This window comes from Macrotis lagotis, chromosome 8 (assembly GCF_037893015.1).
Source record: "Macrotis lagotis isolate mMagLag1 chromosome 8, bilby.v1.9.chrom.fasta, whole genome shotgun sequence".
NCBI lineage: Eukaryota > Metazoa > Chordata > Mammalia > Peramelemorphia > Peramelidae > Macrotis > Macrotis lagotis.
This window is the reverse complement of record NC_133665.1, coordinates 139934182-139961004: the sequence shown is the minus strand read 5'-3', so window position 1 is coordinate 139961004 and position 26823 is coordinate 139934182. Positions and strand designations below refer to the sequence as shown.

At 38.5% G+C, this 26823-nt stretch overlaps 1 protein-coding gene across 1 annotated transcript; it reads right to left on the bottom strand.

Moving 5' to 3' along the window:
- Window positions 1-26588, bottom strand: TMEM40 (transmembrane protein 40). Its single transcript, XM_074198522.1, has 12 exons — window positions 26484-26588; window positions 10228-10308; window positions 9092-9238; window positions 8650-8703; window positions 7545-7598; window positions 6269-6304; window positions 6124-6156; window positions 4897-4947; window positions 3400-3471; window positions 3225-3299; window positions 1584-1646; window positions 1-724 (listed from the first exon to the last, which is right to left on the bottom strand). Exons 1-12 carry the CDS (start codon window positions 26551-26553, stop codon window positions 705-707), a joined length of 756 nt encoding a protein of 251 aa, XP_074054623.1. The 5' UTR covers window positions 26554-26588; the 3' UTR covers window positions 1-704.
- Between the last annotated feature and the right edge of the window lie 235 nt (window positions 26589-26823).

Here is a 26823-nt window from a genome sequence, read left to right as displayed (position 1 = left end):
CATAAATAATTTATTTTGATTTCTTTCCACTCCCAGAATGATATATATCTTCCTATGTAACCATTGGTCATAGTTTTCATTTTGAATGGTTGAAGAATCTGTAGATCTCTGTCTTGACTCAACAGTGTGGTCAAAGTATTCCAGCCCCTCTGGCTTGAATGGTGATTCTGAGTCTGACCAGCTCTCTTTGAGTTCAGATGCCTAAGAATCCCAGCTGTTTGGGGGAAGTATCCACTGATGGGGAGAACAAACCAAAAAATACTACTTGGCTGAAGATTACCTAGCAAAGAGGAATCCCAAAGATGGAGGTCATGGTCAGGGCCACTACGGACCAGAGTAAAGCTGGGAGGAATCAGAGGACACTACCAAAACCATTTGTCTCTCAAGGCTTTCTCAATGAAGTCTTCTCTTCTTCAGAATCAAAACTAGTCAGGTGGGAAGACATGGACCCCCTCCCACTCCCTCCCAATTCCCTTTCCCTCCCTTGATCATTAAATCAACCCTTAGAATAAAACTGATGTGAGCTTAGGGTCTGATGATGGCGGTTGGTCCAATGCTCAGACTTGACGAAGTATTTTCATTTCTCTCCAATAGATCTCACCATGGGGTAGGAGGTTTCTTTACCCTGGTGATTGATTTTATGGTTTCTGAAATAATGGTCCCAAGTCTAGTCTGATGCCAACTGTCCTGCTGAAACCATCTTCTCAGTCTGACCTCCGGAAACCTGTGAGGTGAAGGCAGAATGTGAAGAGATGTTGATCACAACAGTTCCTCTTTCCTCTTTCACCACAACACTCCATCATAAAACAATGATGTTGCCTTGTGTTCTGGTCTCCAAGATGTCCTATCTAGCTAATTTATTTTTTCTTAAAACTGGTTGGATTTAATGATTAATTGTTTGATTTTTTTCACTGCATGATAACTACACATAGACATGAATTAGTTTAATGGGTATTCTCCTGATATTTTGGTAACATGTAGATTTTGGCCCGGTAGGTTCACAGAATTAGAATTGGCAGGGCCCCAGATGTTGTCTAATCCAAGAATCCTTAATTTGAGATCAGTGAACTTTAAAAAAATTATTGCATTTCAAGTTAACTGGTTTCCTTTACATGTATTTTATATTATGAATTTAAATTCATTATTCTAAGAGTCTGTAGCCTATCCCAGAATTTCAACGGGGCTCATAATGTAACAAAGCTTAAAAACCTTTCAATATTGTGCAGATGGATTAGAATTTATCTTCTTGACTCCTGTTCCATCACTCTATCCACTATGTCACCAAGCTAACTTATTATAAATTAAGTCAGGAGCCATAGATTCAAGTGTTGAATCTATTATTGTTGTGTGATTCTGAACTGATTTTACCTTTCTAGGTCCCACTTACCTCACCTAAAAGTGAAGATAATATTCTCTGTTCCTGATTCCCCCCAAGGTTTGTTATGAAGAACAAATAAGATTATGGATATGAATGTGCTTTTTTAGATAACAAGACAGGAAGGGATCATCATTATTATAAACAGGAGACATTGCCAGAACAAAATATAAACATGTAAAAGCAAAGGGAAAAGTTGAAAAGTTACCTATTAGTCTTATTTTCTGAAAAAGGGGGATGAAACCCTGAAGGACACTATGAATCCGATACACTGTTGAGAAACAAAAAAGAAAATTCATTAAGGATGTAGATTTAGAGCTATACTAAAAGCCATCTTCTCCAACCCTGTGATTATTAAGATAAGTGACCTATCCTCCAGTTCAGGGCCCCCTACACCTACAGGAGCATGTCTCTGAGACCTTCCCTAAGCTTTCTGTGGCAAAAAAGGCAGAGTCATAACTAGGGCAGGGGCACTGGAGATTTGTCATAGGGTACCAGTTCCCAGTGAGGTAGTATAATTTCTCCCTAGGGTCTTCCTCTGGTCCACTGCCCCAAATTCTCTCTGCCCCCCCCCCATCATTGCAGGACTACTTCTTTAGGGTGTCACTGTGACAATTGTTTCTCTGAGTATTCTTTCCCTTACTTGCTGCTTTCCCTTCCCACCTCATTTTCTCCAGGGAGTTGGGACTCAGAAACTATTGGTTAATGTAATTTTATACTCATAGACCAGACTTGGACATATCTTTCCCTACCACCCAAAGGAAATGCATCTGATCATGGCAGTACCACCACTCTGCCCCCCGCCCACCCCACCCAGATGTTCATGTGACTGAATTTTCCCCAGAAGAAAGAATTCTTAGATATGGCTTTAAAGAAAATCATTGGTCATGGTCCCTCTTGACTTTACTATTAATGTGGGGTGAGACAACAGTTTCTCCTGCTTCTGGACCTATATTCCAGGTATTGATAGAAACAATGAAATGGGAGAGGGTTTGGGGGATAGCCATATTTCCAGGAATCTTTTCTTAAAAGACAAAGGGAAGTTTGTGTTGATGGCCTCTTGTCCCTTCTCTTAATGTCCTTCTCTTGACTTTGTCTTCACTCTCTTTGTCTTTAGACTCTCTACTTTTTATTTTATATCAAAGTCTGCTATCAGGAAAGGTTTGAAAAATTCAAAACAACTGATGTTGGCTGTAGGGTTCGAGCCTTCCTAGAGGTCAAGTGAGAAAACCGAAATATCAATCAGATTCTAGCGTGAGAATTTTAGGACCCAAGTCAATCTGGTATTATTACTATTCTCATTCATATTGTGTCGTCATTTTGTGGTTCATTCACATCATACTTTATATATTTCCTGTTATCTATGTGTGTGTGTGTGTGTGTATATATATATATATATATATATATACACATATATACTTATCTCCCCTTCTAGATTGTAACTTCTAAGAAGTAGAATTACATTTCATTTATCTTTGTCTCCCCCACTGTACAAGGAGCCTTGACAAATGGGCCAAAATGAACTTGGTGAATGAACAAATTAATGAAGCTTTGAGTAAGCAAAAAACTTAGTTACACACTTTGCCTAACTAACTTTAATAAATAGCTTATTTCGGGTACCTATTAACGTCTATGTTTCTTTTAAAGGATCTTTTTTCATTTTGAGCTCTCCCCTTTATGTTATTCTATTCAATATTGCCAAGTGCTCTAAAATTCTTTTTGGAAGTAAGTGAGGTATAAATATCCTAAATAAGGAAATAAATACCAATATTGTAACATGATCACCTTGCAATATATGATTTGTGGCTACCACAGACCATCTCTCTGGGGTATTTCAATTCTTACTTACCTAAGCCAAAATATATTCCAACAGTCTCCAGAGAGGCAAAGGTTAGCAACCCAACACCTAGAGACATGAACCAATCTGGAAAGTTGAGCAAGGGAGATTGTGGGTTAGATTCTGTGTGGTCTCCAACAGGTTTCTCTTTCTCTCACTTCTTATTTTCCCCCCAAGCTGGCCTTACCTGCATAGTAGTGATAACAGACTAACAGGGATCCAATAGCAAAGCAAAGGAGGACAAAATGGAAAAATTCATCTGAAAAGGCAAGAACTGAAAATGAATCTCTTGGCTTGGCAATAAAAATTATTCCTTTAAATAATTAAGGGATTTCTAATATGGAGTTTCCAGTGAGTCATTGACTTCACCGTTTATAATTATAAATTCCATGAGAACAGAGACCATGTCTTATCTAAAAATTATATCTCCCCTAGCACCTAGTATGTTGGTCTGCATACAGTTGGTCTTTCATTAAAAATTGGTTAAGTTTGAACTCATTTCTCATCTGGGAATCTCTGGTTCTTAGTTTCCTCATCTGTAAAATGTAGGGGTTGGACTAGACAGTTGCTAAGGTCCTTTCCAACACTAAATGAATTCTGCTTTACCATTTACTATCCAGTCTCTTTTAGTACTCATTTTTAAAAAAAATCAGATAAAATTTTCCTTTTCTGACAAGAGAATCCTGACTTAGAATACTAGAATGTTAGTGAGCAAAGACCATATAAGTCATCTAGTTCATTGATGTCAAATTCAAATTGCAAGCAGCATATTGGCTAACTACAATAGTTGTATTGTATTTTTAATTTGTTCTACATTTTCCAAATTGGGGAAATAATATTTCATATGACAGGTGACTTTGATTATACTGAGATTGCTAGGCCCTTTCTTCACAGAAACCTGCTAGATGACTTCCTATCCCTTCAGGATAAGTTCAGTCTATTTCCATCCTTTTGGGTCATACAAAACTGTCTTCCAAGTCTCATCCTGCTTTAGACCTTTTCAGAAATCTCTCCCTAGCCTGATCTTTTGGTTTTCATTGTTAAATTAAATATTTCCAATTCAATAATTAAATTTTAGAATGAGAAGAGAATTTAGGTCTTAGAGATCATCCAAAACGAAGTTCTCATTTTACAAATGAAGAAATCAAGGCCCAGAGAGTGAAAGTAACTTGTCCAACATCACACAGGTAGTGCCAAAGTTGGAATGTCAGACCTAGGAAGTACCTTAAAACATAAAATGTCAGCATTTAAAGAAATCTTAAGAGACCATCTAATCCATCCCTTTCACTTAATATATAATGAAAAGGAAAAGTGACTGGTTCGATATAATAAAGCTATCAAGTATCTCAGCATTGTAGGAAGGTGGCCAATGTATCTATCCCATTTTATTTTTTTAGGTTTTTGGCAAGGCAAATAGGGTTAAGTGGCTTGCCCAAGGCCACACAGCTAGGTAATTATTAAGTGTCTGAGACCAGATTTGAACCTAGGTACTCCTGACTCCAAGGCCGGTGCTTTATCCACTACGCCACCTAGCCTCCCCTCCACTACGCCACCTAGCCACCCCATCCCATTTTTAATATCCAAGTGTGAACTATAATCTACAATAATATATGGTCTATTCTGTTTAAAATTCTGTTTACAAAATGGAGAGAAGGAGCTTTGAGACATGTTAAGAGTTTCTTACCATCTTTCTTTATGTTCATTCTTTTTGCCTGAGTATCTTCTATTTCTGGTTCTTTAAAACAAAAGAATGATTGTGTTAGTTTGACAATGACTTTTCAGGGGTGATTTTCAATTGAAAAATTAATTTCTTTTCTTTCAATTCTTTCTTAATTCAATTTTCTCTTTGAATGATTTTTCTTCTTGAACCGAAATAATGTCTCTGATTCATTTACTTGGCAAACTCATAGTATAAAGTTAGGGAATACAAACCTCAAATATAGCATTTAGTCTACTCAGTAACTTTAAAACTCATGGTCTTATTGACATTTCCACCAATACAATTTAAGTCCTTTGCTGGCATTACCAACTGGACTGTAAAGTTTTGGGTTTTTTTAAATGCTTTTTAAATCTTCATCTTCAAATTGTCTTTCTCCCTCAACTCCATCCCCTACCCCTGAGATCTGAAATATGATATCCATGATACATATTCTAAATCATGTAAAATGTATTTTCACAGTCTATAAAGTTTCTTAGAGGCAGTCACAATGCCTTTAAATTTTTAAATCTCTTCCAGTCTCCAACATAATGATTTGTATACAGTAGGCATTCAATAAATAGTTGCTGAATGAATGAATGGCTTGCAAAGACTGGCCAGCAAAACTTTACAAGTGTTTATAAGGTTTGACTTTATTTCCTATCTCCCTTTATTTCCTCCCTCCCTGCTACCTTGTTTTCAGTCAACTCTCCTGCTAAAGGTGGCAGTCACTCCTGGGGATGTTTATAACAATCACCCCATGATGTTATTAGTCTTTTTTGAAAACAAAGGACAACAATAGTTTCTATTAAATAGTGCTTTGTGATTGAAAAGGATCTTACGATTATCATCTCTTAAGATCATTACAATAACCTGGTAAGATTGGTTCTGTGTCACATAGCTCAGAGATGACTGAGCAAAGACTTAAACCCAAATACAAGTCACATTTCATGAACACTCCTACCCAAGAATCTTTAAAGATCCAAGTGAATGAATGATGGAATGTCAGACACCAGGTTAAATAGAAAGGAAGGTATTTGAGGAGGCAGAGACCCTTCCCATTATACCTCAAGTTCCATTAGTTAGGTATCTATCTGTTCAACCCTATGAAGTGCTGAAATACTTACTACCCACAGCTTTTGAATGGTTCTGGCAATATTTTATCATGGAGACAAACCCAGTATCTATCACTATGCTTTTAGCTTATATATTTACCATCTAATGGTACAACTTCTCTTCTTCTGAGCTCTGTAAACAAGAAACAAAATATTAATTTCTGCTCTCCCACAAGCAAATGACAACAATATGGAGAACACATTTGTTTCTCCAATAATGACAAACTTGAAACTGGGATATTTACCTGATTCCTCATTGAGTGTTATCTCTCCAGCTGTATCTACCCCAACCCCAAAACAATTGAAAACTGTCAGCATCTAGCCATTATCATTACATTTGAAAATTAAAAAATAAGGAATAAGTTTTAAGAGGCATACTATTTAGGAGGATTAAGACTATTAGAAATGTACATAGAAATGTAGGTAGATTTTAGATATAGGCAAGTAAGTAGATTAAATGTAGATATAGACAAAATTAGATAGCTAGCTAGCTAGATAGATAGATAGAAGTCGATTGATAGAGAAGTTAAATGACTTAACCAGGGTCACATTACTAGCAAGTGTCTGAGGTAAGATTCAAATCTGAGACTTCTTGATTAAAATCCAGCACTCATTCTACCTCACCATTTAGCTGCCTCCTAAAGGTGAGCTATGTTCCTTTAGAAACCACTTTACTAAAAAAAGTTACATTATTATGTAATTTTTACTATCTCATACTTTAATTTTCTTCCTTAAGGATATGATTTCTCTCTCATCACATTCAGCTGAGATCAATGTATAACATGGGACCAATGTAAAGACGAACAGAATGCCTTCTGTGGGGGGTAGGGGTAGGGAAGCAAGAATAGGGGAAAAATTGTAAAACTCAAAATAAATAAAATCTTTCTTAATAAAAAAGAAAAAAATCACTTTACTGATTGCTTCCATGCCAATAGTGCTTCTTCTGAAATGATGGCAACCTTTCTCCATCTACCCAATGGTTGTGCTAAATGATTATTAAAATTATTTTTATTAATTATCAATTCATTAATTACTCAATTAATTAAATTAGTAATTTTATAATTTACAGCTCTCCCCAATAGAAAGCAAATCTCTTGAGGGCAGGGATTGCTTGATTTTTGTCTTTGTATTCTTTTTTTTTTTTTTTAGGTTTTTGCAAGGCAAATGGGGTTAAGTGGCTTGCTCAAGGCCACGCAGCTAGGTAATTATTATGTGTCTGAGATCAGATTCAAACCCAGGTACTCCTGACTCGAGGGCCGGTACTCTATCCACTACGCCACTTAGCCGACCCTGTCTTTGTATTCTTAGCAACTGTAGAGTGCCTTGTACAAATATGGCACTAGGGTTGGTTGGACTTGGAACTAAATCTAGTCTCTTAGGCTAACTGTGGGACTCTCAGCAAATTACTGATTCTCTTGGCCTTGGTTTCCTCACCTGTACAATGAGGGAGTTATACTTGATGGCCTCCAGCTCTCAAACTATATGATCTTATGAAAAGTTTGTTGAGTTAAATTAAGTTACCTTTATAGAGCTGAAGTTCATTCTTCTTCACCTTCGAATTCTCTTCGTTAATATCTGTTTGAGAACAAAGATTTGATCATTTGGAAGGCTCTTTTCTAGGTACCAGAAGAGAAGACAGAGATGTTCCCTGTCTCCACAGAATTTGCTGTCTGGTAAGAGAGAGAGGAACCATGAACCCAAACAACTAGAATATAAGGAAAATGTGATAGGGAGAAAATGTGATCAAGGTACATTACTCTTTTCTAGGGCTTATGGACAGTATCATGAAGTGAGAAGCAATTACACATTGGCTTAATCCTCTAGGAGGCACCATCCCAACAGGGAAGAGATTTGGTCTGTGCAGTTGGATGGTATAACTAAGTGGGCACATTGTGTTCAGTTCAATATGAGGAAGAAATGGTGAATGGAGCCTTCCAAAGAGTTTCATCTGAAACTGGGTGATCATTTGTCAGGAATACCTTTAGAAAGGATTTCTGTGCTCAGAAGAGGTTTGAACTAAATTACTCCAGCATCTCTTCTAAGTTTGGGTGACTAGGGTTTTTCAAGAGGAGGCCAAAATATAAAGGATGTAGGCAGCAGCAGTGATTAAAAACTTTAACAGGTTAAAATAATTAAACATAGCCCCAAGGTAGCAAGAATAATTGGTCATTATGGAAATATGCTTTATATAGTTATACATGTATAACCTATATCAGATTGCTTGCTTATAAGGGGAGGAGGGAGGAAAAAGAGGGAAAAAAATGTGGAAATCAAAATCTTACAAAAAGGTGAATGTTGAAAACTATCTTTGTGTGTAGTTGGAATAATAAATGAATAAATTCAAATAAAAAGAGTAGCTTCTCAGGATTCCACCAGTGAGTGGGAATGCTGGGAGCTCTCCCTACATGGTGACTTCTGTCCTAAGATCAATGATCCTTCCTCAGATCTTTCCCATTCTTCTACCATCTCCCAATTGAATTTGTCCTAAAGAGTTGATTTGGGTGCAAACTTGTGGCTGCCCCAGTGCAGGATCCCAGACAAAGTTCTGCTTCCAACTCCAAGAATCTCTAGTGCTTTGATTTTTCCCTTCCAGAGTCAACTTTGACACCACTGCTAGTGAACTCACCTGGATAGGGTTTTCTGTCCATCCCATGCAGCTGGTCCTCATCACTGTTGCTATCTATAAGAACAGAGCCCATGTTTGAGGATAACCACAGAGAATTAAAAAAAAACACGTTTTTTTAAATCAAAAAATAATAAAAAGAATAGAATTACTACTAAACAACCACAAAAGTCAGAATTATGTTTCAGTGACCTTAAACTTCTCTTGAAGAGGATGGAAACAAAGAACACAAGACAATAGGTGCATGTAATGGAACAAAGGAAATACTGACCTGTTTCAGTGGGAATAAAACTACATACGAGACTGCCCTAAGCACTCCAAGGAGAGATTATTACTGATAACAGAGGCTAAAGAAGGGAACTTTGGAATAATATGTTGATGTAAGAAACAGAAAATATCAATAAAAGCTTTTTAAAAAGTAGATCTAAAGTGGAAATTGGTTTACCTGATGAAGATGAAGAGGAGGATGATGATGATGAAGATGATGATGGTGATGATGGAGGTGGAAAGCTAGAGGAAGCAGAATCATTTGCATATTCTCCTTTTGAAAGAGGATGTTCCTCTTCTTCATCAGGAACTTTGGTTTTATCTTCTGTGAAATACATAAGAAAATTGACTGATTGGCCTACCACCCTCTTGTTTCAGGGACTACTAGAGAATTTACTAGAATTACTAGAGAATTTCTGACTTTTCTACCCATCCAAGAATTCTCTTCAACTTTGGTGAATAGAGGGGCACCTGGCCATTCCAGACTGGGCCTCAGTTTCCTCCTCTGTAAAAATAGGAATGAAACATGCCTAATGTAGACCTACAAAGGAGGAGTTTATACTATGTAATCAGTCCAATATCTTATGAATCTGAGGAATAATAAACTTATTATTTTATCAATGTTTCTGGACCATGAGAGCCCTTGGGACTCTAGTGAGCAAATGGACAGTAGTCTTAATGGGATAGCCCTCCCTGGACATGACTCTGACTTGGAAGTGCCAATAATCTCTCCTATAGGTTGATTCTAGGTCCTTATTTCCACTCCCACCCCCAAATCTTTGATGTTTCCACCAAATCTTTAGTGTTTTCACCAGTAGGCTTTCCAGTATGACAAATTCAACAAATTTTTAAGTAACATCCATGGTGGACAGAGCACTGGGTTAAGTACTAAGGGAGTTAAAATTTTTATCAGTTAAGCTTTAGGGATCTTATGGCCTTTAGCTTTATCTTCTGGAAAGAGAAAGGAACACAATAAACTTTTCCCCTAGACCCTGTTCCTGGATCAGAGGGGGCCCTCTTTCAGATGACTATAAAGTTCTATCCCAGCTTCAACCCAATCTCAGAAGTTCCAAGGCTCTATCCTGCAAAATGGATTGTAGCCTGGGAAATCCCTATACCTGGAACTCATAAAGATCTAGATAAAGGAGTTCAGGAAGCCACCTAGACCTTAGGCCACAGGACCAATGGCAATGGAAAGATATGCTGAAGCAAAGTCATCTTTTCCCAGACCCCCTGGCAAAGACCTCTCCTCCCTCCAAAGGTCATTCTGCTTAGTCCTGGTCTTCTGGAGATCACAGGTAGATCTGGTCTAACCTGGTTTTGGAAAATCTTCCTGGTTTGGCTTATGTTCATCCCAAGGTGGAGGTGGTGTTCCTGAAGTGGCCATGACCTTTCCTGCAAAAATAACAGTGATGATAATGATAAACTCTACAATTCAATCGATGCAATGCAATATAAAACAATTTGGGATATACAGTTAGAAGAATATCCGACTGACATTTAATCCCTCTGACCTGTTACAAGTCCCTTTCCCTCTCTTGGGGGGGGGGCAGCGGGGGAGCTGAGATAACACATGTGGAGAGGGGAAAAATATTTATATAGAACCTATGTATGTACTGGGACCAAACTAAGTTCTTCACAAATATTATCTCATTTGATCTTCACAATAACCCTATAAGGTTGAGGAAAACTGAGGAAATCAAAGTTTAAGTGATTTTTCCCAGGGTCACACAGCTAGTATGTGTTTAAGGCTGGATTTGAACTCAGGTCTTCCTGTGTACCATGTTCCCAACTACCTTTAACAACATTTCACAAACCTCTAGGTAGTCCTATATAAATGTCAATTATGATTATTGTTTATTGTTTTTATTCCTGAAAGGTAACATGGAGCAGAGAGGAAAGTACTGGAGGTTGACTGAGTAAGAATAAACCTGGGTTCCTGTGATACTAGCTGGGGGAATCTCACCAGCGGCCCTAGATTGAGTTATCATCTCTGTGGCGATGATTCCAAGATCTAATTGTCCAGACCAAATCTTCTAATCTCCAGACTGGAATCTCCAATAAATATCCCAAACTGGATATCTTGAATACATCTTAAACTCAACACATTCAAAAGGAGCTCATTTTCTTTTCCCCAAACCTTCGCCTATTCCAAACTTCCTTATGACTGTCAAGAGAACCACCATCCACCGGGTCACCTAGATGAAATTTAGCTGTTTTCTCTCTCAATCTCTCTCTCTCTCTCCTCTCCCCTCCCATATCTGATCTGTTCTCACATCCCATGAATTTCACCTTTGTAGCCTCTCTGTTATATGCCTCTTTTCTCCTCTGACACTGCTATCACTATGGTTCAGCCCCTCATCCCCTATTGTAAGAGCCTCCCTTTTTCCTCCCCAGAACAGTCTACCCTACACTCACTATCAGTCAGTCAACTAACATTTATTAAGGACCAACTATGTGTTAGGGACTGTGCTAAGAATAGGAATTCACTGGAAAATCTATGTATGAACAAAATATACACAAGATAAATTGGAATTAAATCTCAGAGGAAAGATGTAGAGATTAAGGAGTATGAAAGGGAGTTGCAGAAGATGGAACTTTAGCTGAGACTTTAAAGAAGCCAAAGGAATTAGGCAGCAGAGATGAAAAAAGAAAGGGGACAGCCTTTGGAAGGTGGATTGTTTTATTCAGTGAACAGCAAAGACGACCAGGTCACTGAATTACTGAGGACACAGAGAGTAACAAGAAAGAGGAAGACTGAAAAAGTAGAAAGGGGCCAGGGTATGGAGGACTTTAAAAGTCCATCAGGATTTTATCTTTGACTTTAGAGATAAAAGGGAGCCACTGAAGTATACTGAGTAAGGGAGTGACAGGGTCAGACTTGCATATTAGGAAGGATGGATCAGAATGGGAAGAGACTTGAAGCAGGGAGATGAACTGGCAGGATATTATGTTATGTTTTGCTATATTATATTTCATTATGTTATATTATGTTGTGTTATGTTGATTAGTGGGTTATATTGAATTATAGATACAAAAATTTGGAAAATCCACCCCCAAATTAATCTTCCTTAAACTCAAGGCTGACCTTGTCATGGTCCATTCAATGAACTTCAGTGACTCCCTATCAAGTATAAAATTCCCATTTGGCCTTTAAACCCTTCAAAACCTGACCCTTTCCCCACCTTTCCTATCTTCACACACCTTGCATTCCAAACTCATATTGGGCTGATTAGCCACAGTCAGACACATTGTAAGTTCACTCTAACATAGTGATGCCATTTTGATCCTCTTTAAGAACGAAGGCTAATAATCTACCAACCAACCATTGTATGGTTGTACATATGGTTGTATAGTGTATTGTATGATACAATAGGACATGATATGAAACTACACATATAAAGTAATAAGAACCCATATCTGACTGGTGGCTGTGTCAGAGGAGAGAAGGGGCGATATACAACATGTTTGGTAGAAACAACAGAACTTGTCAACATTTTGATATTGGGATAAGAGAGAAGAATCAAGGGGGATACCTGTGTCTTGGCACCCTGAATAGTAATAGGGAAACTTAGGAAGGCAGGAAGGAGTGGTTGGAGAAGAAAGATGAATTGTTTTGAACATTTGTATAGGACATCTGAAACTAGTAAAATGCATGGTAGATTGTACAGTTTGAGATGTTTAATACTAATAGACAGAAGCTGCAAGAAGCTCCTAGATTAAGGGAAATGTTAGACAACTAGAACCGAGTTAACTTCGTACAGATGATCTTTGAAACCATGGGACTTGATGAGATCACCAAGTGAAACAGTTGAGAGGGAGAGAAGAAGGAACAAGACTGAGCTGGGGCACCTGCTCTTAGTGGGTCTGTTGGGGGTATTAACATTGGTTTTACATGTAATTGAAATAAAATATTTTTAAAAAGAAGGAAGTGACAGGAGAAAAAGCGGAGGCACCCGTTAATTGACAGCCTTCTTAAGGAATTGAGCCATAAAACAGAGGAGGGAGACAATAGGGACTGGGAGTGGCTGGAACAAATGAAGGTTTTTGTTGTTATTGTTCATTCATTTCAGTTTGGGCCTATTCTTTATGACACCATTTAGGATTTTCTTGACATAGGTTTGCCATTTCCTTCTCCAGTTCATTTTATAAATGAGAAAACAGAGAAATAAGGTTGTAGGCAATACTAAAGCAGCACCATAGAGGGGGGTGGGAAAGAGAGACTATCAGTGAGAGAGAAAGAATAATCTAGAAAGGATGGTCTCCTTTTTTATAAATGGAAAAGGATTTGTTTTGGTAAAGGAAGGGGTCACCTCATTTTGTGAGATGGGGAGGAGAGGGGCAGTTAGGTGGCACAGTGGATAGAGCACCGGCCCTGGAGGCAGGAGGACCTGAGGTCAGATCTGACCTCAGACACTTAATAATTACCTAGCTGTGTGGCCTTGAGCAAGCCACTTAACCCCATTGCCTTGTGAGAGAGAGAGAGAGAGAGAGAGAGAGAGAGAGAGAGAGAGAGAGAGAGAGAGAGAGAGGAGGGGAGGGGAGGGGAGGTGGAGGAGGAAAAACTAGTGGCAGAAGAGGTCTGAAAGATGTGCGATGAGGAGGAGGGAGAAGAGGGACCTCTTAGCAGAGGGTTTTCAAGTTTTCAGTGAAGTATGAGGAAGGATAAAAAACATTTGAAAAAGTACTTTAGTGAGTAGGATCAATTAGAGAGAACTTCATCTTCCTTAAACTCATGTCTAACCTTGACACCTTCATCTAATAAACTTCAGTGACTCCCTATCACCTGCAGGATCGAGTCTGAGATTCTCTATTTGACTGTTTAAGATTCTCTATTCTCTATTTGAAGCCCTTGAGAATCTCATCCTTTTCTACCTCTCCTATCTTCACATACCTTACTTTCCTCCACGTCCGCTTCATTTCAGTGGCACAAATCTCCTGGCTATTCCACCAAGACCCTCCATCTCCCAACCATGTAGTTTCATTAGCTGTCCCCTATGCCCACAAGGCTGTCTTGGTCTCCTATCTGCTGACTTCATGTCCCAACTAAAATGCCACCTTTCACAGGAAGTCTTGCCTAATTAACTCCTTTAAATTCTAGTGCCTATCTTCTATTAGTTATCTCTTATCTATCCTCTATATAGTTTGCTTTATATATATATATATATATATACATACATATATATATATATATATATATATATGTCTGAATATTTTCTCCTTCATTAGATTGTAACCTTCTTGAGGACAGGGACTATATTTTGCTCCTTTATTTTTATCTTCAATGCTTAGCACACAATATCTGGAATACTAAATAAATGTTTATTGATTGATATCTGGAATACCTAACTGGCAAGATTCAAAAGCAATAAATGGATCAAATGTGCTAGACAACCCTTGAAGTCTATCGGCATGTAAGTTATTATTCTGTCACCAAACATATCAGCTTCCTTCCCATTCACACACACTCAAAGACTGACAGCATACACAAATGTAGTAATTTGATCATTTGGGCTTTCATTCAACTAGAAGCTAAATTTTTTTTTTCATATTTGAAATCAGATCTTCCTGACGCTTGACTCTAACCACTGCACCACCTAGGCATTATAGAAGAAAAGTCATCTCCAATCTCCAAACCTGTGCATCACCTGCTCCCTCTTCCCCATACTTAGAATGCTCTCATCCCAACTTCTGACTTTTAGAATACTTGAATTCCCTTAAGCCTCAGCTCAGACAACCTCCTCTGAATTTTTTCATGACCCCATCCCAATTTCCACTTTCTCCTTTAAGACTATTCTCCATCTACCAGTTCCCTTTAGAATGTGAGCTATTTGAGGGCAGAAACTTTTTTTCTTTTTCTTTGTAGCTTCAGAGCTTTGTGGATAAATTAAATTGATCCATTCTGACTTTAGTTTATAGGAGAAAGGTGAAGTCCTGGGAAGTGAGGTCATTTGTCCAAGGTCACACTAGTATAAGTATCAGAGGTAAGTGGAGAGGTTTCCTCTGAGGATCTTCATACTGCTTAAAATTTTTCAATTTACTGTCAATTGGCCTGAAATTTCACATTCATTTTCCAGTAGGTATTTAGCACACACAAATGAATTAATCATGCAAATAACCTCCTGGAAAGTTGGAGTTACCTTATTGGAATTAATTTAATTTGCTGTTTTCTTCTGAATATTTAGATAAGATTAGCCTGGAGCAAATGTAGTTTTTAATTGGAGGGGAGGAGAAGCAAATTACTAGTAGAGATTACCCAAAGAAGGTAGATAAAGATGAGTATCAATTTAAAAGTGGCCTGTCAGATCCAAGTACACTTCTATTTTTCTTGAGGTTGTTTTTATTTATTTGTTTGTTTGTTTGTTTGTTTTTTAATCCTGCATTTTCTTTCACAATATGACTACAATGGAACTATGTTTTGCTTAACAGTAAGTATATAGAATCTATCAAGTCTTGCCCTCTCAGTCAAGGGGGACAAGAGAGAGGAAGAGAATTTGGAATTCAAAATTTTGAAAAAAAAATGTTAAAAATTGCTTTAAATGTAATTGGGAAAAAATTATTTTAAAAAAAGTGGCCTGTTCCTGTAGCTACTTTTTCTCTAGTAGCCTGTCTGAAAATTCATTTGGAGGAACTGGAGGAGCTAGGTGGTCCAATTGATGAGAAAGTTGGACTAAGAATTTGCATTCAGCCTCAGATACTAGCTATATGACCTTGGACAAGTCATAGAACCTCTAGCCTCAGTTTCTTCATTTGTAAAATGGGAATAATAATAATAGTAGTACTACTGTAACATTACTGTAATGATAAAATATTTGAAAAAAGTTTTGTAAATTTTAAAAGCTATATTGAACATTGATATTTGTGGAACTATGTAAGAATAACTGGAGACAAATGATACGGGCCTTGATTTAGGGGTTAGGAGTTTTGGGATGAGGAGGGGATTGTGCCAATGGAGATAAATGAACATCTCTAAGATATGTCTTAGAGTAGAGAAAGGGATCTTAACCTGGAGTCCAAGGATCCTTGTATATGTAGATCAGGGATTCTATGAACTTTTATGGGAAAATAAAATGCATCTTTATTTTTACTTACCACTAAATGAAATTTAGTATTTCCTTCAATTTGGAAAACAGTCAACTAATCTCAGTTGTATTATCAATGCCACTGGGTGACTTTACCACCAATAGAAATCACAGATATTTCCATAACACCTTATGGGGTTACTGCAGATGTCTCAAAATATCAGTTACACTCATCACTACTTTGGAATGACTACAATTATCAGACCTGCCCTTCGAATGAACTTGATTGCAATCTTTCTGTCTATAGATGCTCAGACAACATAGCTGGCCAGCCACTGGAGTCCTCAGGCTTCACCCAATTACCAAGAGGTCCAAAGGGGTGCAAGATCTGGAAACTGATTGACCTCTGAGGTTCTTTTCAGTTCAATATTATCATACCATATCATGTTTGTTTGTTAAGCATCTACTATATGCAAAGCACTGAAGATACAAAATCAATAATGAAATAATTTTTGCCCTCCAGAAGCTTACATTCTAACAAAGGCACTAGTATTTTGTAAATGTAGAAATATTTGTTGTTATTCAGTTGTGTCTGACTCTTCATGATGCCATGGAGTATAATCATTACAGGTCTTTCTATCCTTCACTATCTTTAAAAATCTGTCCAAATTCAGGTTTGTCACTTCTCTGTCCATCTCATCCTCTGCCCTCCTCTTTTTTCTTTTGCCTTCAATCTTTCCAGATATCAAATCTTTTCCAGTTGAATCCTTTCTTCTCAATCTGATGCCAAAGTATTTAAGTTTCAGCTTCAGTGTTTGACCTTCCAGAGAATGGTCTGAATTAATTTAAGTATTGACTGATTTGATCTCCTCTGTGTGTGTGTGTGTGTGTGTGTGTGTGTGTGTGTGTGTGTGCGCGTGTGTGTACACTAAGTATATAAAAGATAAATAAATACAGGATAATTGCTGGAAGGAGGGAACTAGCAGTTGGATTAATCAGAAAAGACATCACGTGAATAGAAGATGGTACTTGAGCTGAGTTGAAGAAATGGAATTTTTCAGAGACATACTGCAGATCCATTCCTCCCTTTCAATTCCAGGCTCATTCCCCCTTAAACCACAACATGGAAGACTGGCCCACCGTGCACCAGATATTAGCCAACATTCTGAGGACTCTTCCAGCATATTCCAACTCTTGTCCTCTAGTCCTGAGTATTGGGGAACAGGTTCAAGCCTAGTTTGGTAGGTACCAAATAGTAATTACAGTTATGCATGAGATATATATAGAGAGAAAGACCAGCTATAATTAGACACTGACAATGACACAGGGGAAGCTAATGGATCGCTCTCAGACTTAATAGTACATTCCTCAGACTCCTGGGCTATTTTAGGCTTGTGAGGGATTTAATTTCTCTAACTAGTCATGTGAAGATTGGGGTGTGGAAAAAAATTAGCACATGGTACCAGTGAACGGAAGATCAGTCATTTGACCTTCACTTTTTTGCCTTTCAGTGGCCTTTTCTGACTTTCTAAGTGTTCAGGATCTCTTCCCCCGCTAAGAGGAAAGGATTTGATCATTCTGAACGATCCCCTAATGCTTTCTTTTCCTCTCCCTGCAATACTTACATTTTAAAAGGAAATGCTTAATGAAGAAGAATCAGTCAGGGGCAAACAAGTGGCACAGTAGGTATAGTATCAGCCTTGAAGTCAGGAGGACCTGAGTTCAAATATGACCTCTGAACTTGACACTTACAAGGAAAAGAGAGGGGGGGAGGGGGAAGGAAGGAAGGAAGGAAGGAAGGAAGGAAGGAAGGAAGGAAGGAAGGAAGGAAGAAGGAAGGAAGGAAAGGAATAATCACTAAAGATGTAATTTCAGTTAAATGTCTTTGATGTGGTTCAGAATTAGGACTTTACTGAATCTTCTCAAATTAGACCCCATAGAACTACTCTAGTCAGTGTAGAATTGAGACCCAGGTGGAAAGAAGAAAGGAAGAAGGAATACCATCATTTCTGCTTCCAGTCAGCCCAACTCTTTAAGGCTATAAAATTCTGCCTTCTCCCTCCCATTTCCACTATAAAACCTCCGAATTCTCAAGGTGATGAAAGCTCTTAACTTTTGCCTTCCTTGAACCTTACTCTCAAAAAACCCACATTATAATAACCCCCCTGAATTCTATGTTTCTATTTCCCTGAAGGACCCAAGATACATTAGCTTCCTAGGATTGAGGTTTTCCACTTGTAGAATGGTGGGGGTTGGACTAGATAATATTCAGAATCTTTTTCTCTTTTAATAGCATGAGATTCTAAATCCTGTACTTTGAGCCATTTAAATAGAGAGCTCCAGAAGCATAGTTTTTCCCTTTAAAAAGACCCAAAGATGGGCTAAAGAAAAAATTCTGGATTCCTTTTTCCACTTCTGCCCATCTTAGGCAGCACAGTGGATAAAGCACTGGCCTTGGAGTCAGAGGAAGAGAGTTCAAATCCAGCCTCAGCACTTACCTCTTACTAGTTGTGTGAGACCTTGGGCAAGTCACTTCACCCCGAGTGCCTCACAGCCAGTTGTCCTCATCCATATTTAGCCATTAGACCCAGATGTAAGGATATGACTGTCTAGAGTACTAAATGCAAAAGTGGGAAGGAAACTGGGCAGCGGGGGCAAAGATGCTAGAGATAGATAAATGATAGTTTGATATGATTGATAAATGCTAGATAAAAGTCAATGGACGCTAAATAGAGATAGATTAAAATAGACAAATGATAGAGCTAGGAAGTGATTGGTGGATGTTAGATAGATGCTAGACAGGCAGAGAGGTGGAGAAAGAGAGAGATGCTAGAGATAGATAGTTCAAATTCTACACTCCTGACTATTACCCAACTGAATTAGCAACTGTTGGGGTTACTTGATACAACAGAGCTTCAAATAAAGTGTCTAAGAGGCCTGGTTCTACCACAAACCCACTGGGTAAACCTGGTAAATCACTTCTTTTTCTGGGGTTCCTTTTTCTCATCTGCAACTTGTTGGGGGACTGAATTAAATCTTCTCTGAGGTACCTTTGAGCTCTAAGACACATTAATAAGAACTTTATAATTTAATAATTAACTACCAGGTGGCACCATAATTCAGAATGCCTGACCTGAAAACAGGAAGACCTGAGTTCAAATTAGTCTTCCATTACTTACTAGCTGTGTGACCCTGGGCAAGTCACTTCACCCTGTTTGCCTCAGTTTCCTCATCTGTAAATTAAGCTGGAATAGAAAATGAGTAACCGCTCTGGGATCTTTGCCAGGAAACCCTAAATGGAGTCACAAAGTGTTGGACATGACCAAAAAAAATGACTGAATGACAAAACAGTTTAAACTGTCAATGACCAACAAAACAGTAACCTAACATAGAGTTCAAGATTTATACAACACTTTATGAAGTCTCACAATGTCCCATTGCAGTAGGTTTTACAGGTATCATTCCCATTACAGATCAGGAAACTGAGGTTAAGAGAAGCAAAGAGAGTTGTCCATGTTCACACTCCTAGTGAGTAACCACAACAGGATGGGAGTCCAGGCCTTCCTGACCCCAAGTCCCAGACTCCATCTACCAGTCTACCCTTGTAGCCTGCTTTGGAGTCTACCAAAGTTGTCACCTTCACAACCGCCTTTAAAGTATATAGTCAGGGGCGGCTCGGTGGTGTAGTGGATAAAGCACCGGCCTTGGAGTCAGGAGTACCTGGGTTCAAAACCAGTCTCAGACACTTAATAATTACTTAGCCGTGTGGCCTTGGGCAAGCCACTTAACCCCATTGCCTTGCGCAAAAATATATACTTTTTGTATATAGTCCAAGTACTATTCCCATTCCACAGTTTCTCCCAAGGGTGCTGAGAAATTAGTATAGAATGAAAGACCTGTCCCACCCTTACTCCCTCACTTCCCCAGGAGACAGGTGGGATTAGAGCTTGGAGGAGAGAAGCTTTTGCCTCTGTCCCCAAGAAAAAGCCAATGTTTACCTCAGTCAGGACTATTCCCAAAAAATCTTGGAATATGAGAGGGGAAGGAAACCCCTTGTTCAAACCATCCAATTTAGTCTACAAAGACCTGAAAAAGAATTCTTTTTATGACTAATGCAGCAAGGTAGCAGGGTCTTGTGGTAGCAGAGGTCTTTGTTCTTTAAACTCAGATCTTAAGCCCTAAGGGAGTGTTTAGATGTTGAGGCTTTAATTATTTAAATACCTGAATAGCCCTTGGTCATCATGGGATTCTGAATGGGATTGTAAGAGAGCCACTTTGGAAAGAAATCTGTCCAAGAGGAGGGAGGGTTAGAGTTAATTAACCCTTCCAATTGGAGGAGATGTTTATTCCCCTTGGGAGGTTGTTGCCCTTAGATAGGCTATATTTACACTAGCTGACTGTTTATTCTGCTTTTCTTAGAGTTTGTTTATATTTAGTAAAAAGAGTGTTTTGGAAACTTGGCTATTGAATCAGCTTTTTTAGATCTTGAATTTGATCTATTTGGGGCCAGCATGCACCTGGACTAAGATGACACTCCCCCCACTAGTGGACAGCTCCACCCAGGAGGAATGTTTTTCCCCTGATGTCAAACCTAAATTTGCCTCTTGGCAAAGTCCATGCCTTGCTCTGGGTTTTGCCCTCTGAGGCCAAAGTAAAACAAATCAAATACCTTCTCTCTATGACTGTTCTTCAGACATTGAGTCTTCTCTCCTCTATGATGCCTCCAACTCATTCATTTAACCAAGCTCTCCAGGTCCTTCACCTGTGTAATTGCCTCTCTCAGCATGTTCTAGAGCTTATCCGAGTCCTTGAAAGATCATGCTAGGTCATACAGTGGATAGAGCACTGGCCTGGGAGTCAGGAGGACAGGAATTCAAATCTGACCTCAGACAGACACTAGTTGTGTGACCTTGGGCAAGTCACTTAAACCCTGATTGCCTCATATCCAGGGCCATCTCCAGTTCTCCTGATTCATATCTGGTCACTGGACCCAGATGGTTCTGGAGGAGAAAGTGAGACTGATGACTTAGCACAGCCTCCCTCACTCACATCCAATTCATGTGCTTGTCATGCCATCAATTCCCTGAAGTCTTCTTCAAGAATAAAGGATAAATATCAACATTCTCATCATCATGACTCAAACTGAATGCCATACTTCAGTTGATCAAGACAAGGACAGCTCTGAATAAATAATGGGTTTTTTTGCAGTAGTTTTCAAGGGGAGTTCAATTCCCTTCCACCTTCCTGATCCTCATATTACCTTTAAAGCAGAGAAGTAGATAAAGGAGATACAAAATCTAAGTGAAGAAGACAATGCCTTAAAAATTAGAATTGATCAAGTAGAAGCTAATGACTCTCTGAGACATCAAGAATCTCTCAATCAAATCAAAAGAATGAAAAAAACAGAAGAAAGGGCAGAAGTGGGGGAATAGTAATAATATTACTAATATTAATTGATAAAAAAATTATTACTAAATAATAGCTCACATTTAGATAGCACTTTTTCCTCTTTGAATATGTTTTCATATGCATTGTATCATGAGACAGTAGGCTAGGTAGGTTGACTAGATGTAAGTGGCTCAATCACAATCGCACAACTAATCAATGGCAAAGACTGGTCCAGGGGAGCACTGAAGACTTGGAAGTGAAAGATCTGAAAGGTCTATATTTCTGGTTCAAATCCTAGTTCCATCATATGCTTTTGTTACCTCAAGTAAGTCACTTCCTCTCTGGGTTTATATTTTCCTCTTATCTGACCCATCAAGTCTACTCTCATCAACCATCAACCAATCAAGCCTTTATTGGCATCAGAACTAAATACCAATGATACAGAAACCAAAGCAGTTGTTCCTAGGGACTGTACAATCTGAATAATCGTATTCCTTTCTGAGGCACTAAGTTGAGGCTCAATGAATATTCTTCTAATGAATCAATGAATGGAATCCCCCAAGGCCAAGACAGCCTCTGAGTATGCCTCCTGCTAGATATCTATCTATGATTCTTCCATGGCAAGGTTGGCTTCCTGCTGAGGGTTTTGAATTTGAAATCTGCAAGGTCTCTTCCAGTTCTGATTTTCTAGGATCCTGAGAATCTAAGAATCTGTGTGTGTGTGTGTGCATATATATACATGCAAAATTTCCAGTTTAGAGAATTTTGTCTTTGGCTTCTTATTCCTCTCCTTCACCTCCTTTAGTGGTCTGACTCCTACCATCTAGTATTCTTTCTGTCCCAAATACCTAGAGGTAACCAGGTGAATAGGGAGATGGGACAGGGATCAGGAAGACCTGAGTTCAAATTCAGATACCGATATTTACTATGTGACCTTGGGCAAGTCATTTAGCCTCTGTCTCCCTCAGTTACCTTAACTGTAAAATGGAAATATAATAGGACCTTCCTTCCAGAGTTGATGCAGAAAATCAAATAGGTGATTTTTTAAGTCAATGAGGCCCATTGGGATCCTATATATAGTTTAGTGACCTCATTTCTAGTGAGTTTAATCCTAGTCTATTTCATTTTTTTCCTGATCTCCATTTCTTCATTCAGAAAATGAAAATGGGGTGGCTAGGTGGTGTAGTGGATAAAGCACCGGCCCTGGAGTCAGGAGTACCTGGGTTCAAATTCGGTCTCAGACACTTAATAATTACCTAGCTGTGTGGCCTTGGCCAAACCACTTAACCCTGTTTGCCTTACAAAAAAAAAATCCTAAAAAAAAGAGTCTGACTTTGTTTTGAACAGTATAAAATATTTTTCTTGTTTTGAACAGTATAAAATATTTTTCTCTGGGTGACAATGGGAAAAAACCAAAATGACATTGGTTTTGCTATTGTTCAGTCATTTTTTGGTCATGTTTGACTCTGCGCTCCCATTTGGGGTTTTCTTGGCAAAAAGTGGCTTTGTAATTTCCTTTTTCAGTTCATTTTACAGATGACGAAACTGAGGCAAACAAGGTAGTGACTTGGCCAGGGTCACACAGCTGCTGAATATCTGAGGTCAGATTTTATTCCAGTCCCAATACTTTATACACTATGATGCCACCTTGCTATAAAACATGTAGCATGGGTTAATAAGACTGTAAAATGAGAGAAGAGCATAGCAAACCCCTCTAGTATCTTTTCCAAGAAAACCTCAAATAGGGTCACAGAATCTGACATGATGGACCAACAAACAGCCTCCAAACTCCAGATGTCAATGCTAACCTTCTAGAAAGAGGTAGAGAAACTAGAAAGAATGAAAATTTGCCCCAAGTGCAATGGTTTCCTCCCCACAAATACAAAGAATGAAATTATCATGTAAATTTTCTTTTTCTGAATTTTCCCTTCCCCTTCATAACAAGGCATTTTAGGAGGAAGGCAATTACAGAATCCTCAATTGTGGAACACAAGGAAGGGTTCCTGGAAGATCAAGTCTGATCCATGTATGCTTCAGAGGAAACTGGGGTCCAGAGAAGTAAACCAGCCTCCCCAAAGTCGCACAGCAGAGGCTGAACTAGAGGTGAACTAGAGATAATTCCTCTTATCTGACCCATCAAGCCCACTCCCATCAATCATCAACCAATAAAGCCTTTATTGCCATCAGGACTAAATGCCAAAGACACAGGAACCAAAGCAGAAGTTGCTCCTAGAGTCTATACAATCTGAATAATCATGTTCCTTTCAGAGGCACTAAGTTGAGGCTCCATGAATATTCTTCTAATGAGTCGATGAATGCAATCCCCCAAACCAGTTTTATCCTTCCTTTTTAAATTCGACCTCATTAACCACCCTGGAGTCAGGAAGATTCATCTTTCTGAGTTCAAATTTGACTCTAGACACTAACTAGCTGTATGACCTTGAGCAAGTCCTTTTACCTTGTTTGCCTCAGTTTCCTCACCTCTAAAGTGAGCACCAAATTAATCGATTAAATCATTCACACTAAGATGATAAGGACTTAAGTTATTCCACAAAGACACCTTGATACCATGTCCTGGTTTAAATTTTACCATTTTTTGCCTCAATTACCTAGATCAAGTCACTTAACTTCCCTGGACCTCAGGAGTAAAATGAGAGGGTTGTACAAGTTATACTAGTATTTTACCAGTTTAAAATCTGTGATCTTTGTTATTTCCCAATGTGTGAGCCTGTTACCCAGTTCACCTAGAGAAGGGCCAATCTGTCACATATCTCTGACCCTCTGGATACTCTGTGTTCCTCACAGAAGGGGTTTTACAGATGAAGAAGTTGGGAGTTCCTGATGACAGTCCCTTCTGTTATTGCTATTCTTTCAGTCATGCCTGACTCTTCATGACTCCTTTCGGGATTTTGTTGGCAGAGATACTGGAGTGGTTTGTCATTTCCTTCTGACCTTTGCTAAAGAGAAGCTACTTCCTGTTCTGGAGACTGCGTTTTTGAAAGATCTCAGAAAGTTTAACCTTAAGAAGAGAAAGCTTATGGAGGACCTGATGGCTGACTTCAAGGGTCTTATGAGTTGCAATGTGAATTCCATTTTACCCCAGAAGACAAAACATGGAATAATTGCAATGAGAAAAACAAAGTCAATTGGGGGGAACTTTCTAAAAATTTTCTTGTGATCTTTTCAGTTGTATCCCATTATCCCAGACCCAATTTGGCAAAGACATTGAAGTGGTTTGCCATTTTCTTCTCCAGATCATTTAACAGATGAGAAAATTGAGGTAAACAGGGGTGAGGAGTCTTGGCCCGGGTCACACAGCTAGTGTCTATGGCCAAAGTGAAATTCAGGAAAATGAATCTTCCCATAGAGTTATCTAAAATGTTATGTACTGCACTGAGGAGTAATGAGCTCTCCATTAGATAGCATGGAGGAGATTCCTGCTCAGAATCAAATGGGACTCCATAGCCTCTGAGGTGACAGTAATACTAAGATACTATGATTAGTTGACACTCTAGGAGCTGTACTGGTGATTTCCCATCAAGAAACCCAAAGATTTGTAAGAGTCACATTGTGTGATTACCAACTATGACAGACTTAGCTCTAATCAGTAATAGAGTAATTAAAAATAATTTTAAAAGACTTGAGATGGAAAATGCTGTCCACATCCAGAGAAAGAACTATAAAGTCTCAATGCAGATTGAAGCATACTGTATTCACTTGGTTTTTCTTTCTCGTGATTTTTTTTCCTTTTAATTTCTTTGATTCTTCTTTCACAGCATGACTAAAGGAATATGTTCAACATGATTGTACATGTGCAATCTATATCAGATTGTTTGCTGTTTTGAAGAGGGGGAAGGGAGAGAAGAAAAAAAATTGGAATACAAAGTTTCAAAAAAGAAGGTTGAAAACTATCTTTACATGTAGTTGGAAAAAATAGTGTTAAGATAAAAAAAAAAAAACCAGAGATTTCATTCAAGACATAGGGACAAAGAAGTCTTAGAAAAATGGGGATCTTATTCTCCCAAGGAGAAATTAATCAATTTTAAAAATAACTTTTCTAATGGTCAGGAACCTCTTAACTTTCTGGGGATAGAAGAGAATACTAATTTCATTCCTTTGAGAGCAATTTCATTTTCTTTTGGGTAGATATATTGGTGAAATTAAAAGGAGACAATTTCCAAGATTACAGAATGTCAGTCAGGAAAAGCTTTAGGATACAGAATGTTAGAGCTTAGGACAGGATCTTAGGATATAGAACATGAGAACTGAAAGGACTTTAGCAGATAAAATGTCAGATATGGAAGCCCCCTTAGAGGAAAGAACATTTCATTTAAGTCCAAAAATATAATGCTGCTGTGGAGTCATTTCAGTCATATGACTGGCAGAGATTCTACAGTGTTAATCATTTTCTTTCCCAGCTCATTTTAGAGATTGGGAAACCAAGGCAAACAGGGTAAAGTGACTTGGCCAGGGTCAAACAGTTGGTATCTGATGCCATATTGGCACTCAAATTGATGAGTTCTCCCATCTCCAGACTTGGTGCTCTAACCACGTCTGCCTCCAAATATATTAGAGATCACCTAGTTCAAAAATAATTAATTCTGTGTATGTGTGTGATGGACACTTCTGGCAATATGATAAAACTCAAAGACCCCTTCTTAGAATCATGTTTGTAAATATATAAAATAAAATTAAAAAGGAAACTGCTTACATTCAAATATAGTTAAGAAAATTTAAAAAAAAAACCAAGTCCGTGGACCCCTTTGTTAAGGATCCTAGTCTCTTTTATTTTATAGAGGAATAAATTGAGGCCATAGAGATGAAATGACTTGTCCAAAGTCACACATTTTATCAGACTATAAGGTTCAATATTCCTAAATCTTTCCACCTTTAGTCCAGCTTATTTCTACTACAGTATACAAAGGTATCAAGCTTCTATTAGGAAAAATTCCCAAGAATAGGGAAAACAATAAACAATAATAATCAGACTCCCCCCTTCAAGAAAATAAATATCAATTAATTAATTCAAAAGAACTAAGCAAAAAGAGGCCCTACCCTTAATCTTCCTTCCTTCCTTCTCCAACCCCCCCCCCATCCATTCGCCTCAGTAACTCAGAGAAAACCACAAAAATTGTGCAAAATCAGCAGAGTCTAATGTACCTGTTCCGGAGGCAGAGACAGTGGGTTCTGCTGCTATGTGCTTCAGAAGACTGTGGCAGCTGATAGGCATGGGAGAAGATATCAAGGAAGAGGCTGGGCCTGCCCAAGCAAAGATGATGGGTTATGAATGAACACATGCACGTGACTGCCAGGCCCTCCCCGTGGGCCCCATTCTCTGACTCATTTCTGTAGTCATGCCTCATTCCTCTATTTCTGTGCTGCCCATACTCTTCTCTTCTTCTAGGGGGGAGGGTCTCCTTCAAGGATGTGGACCACAGAGAAAGGCTGGAGCCTCTGATATCCTGTTATCTGACCCTCTGGAGCAAAAAGATACACAGGC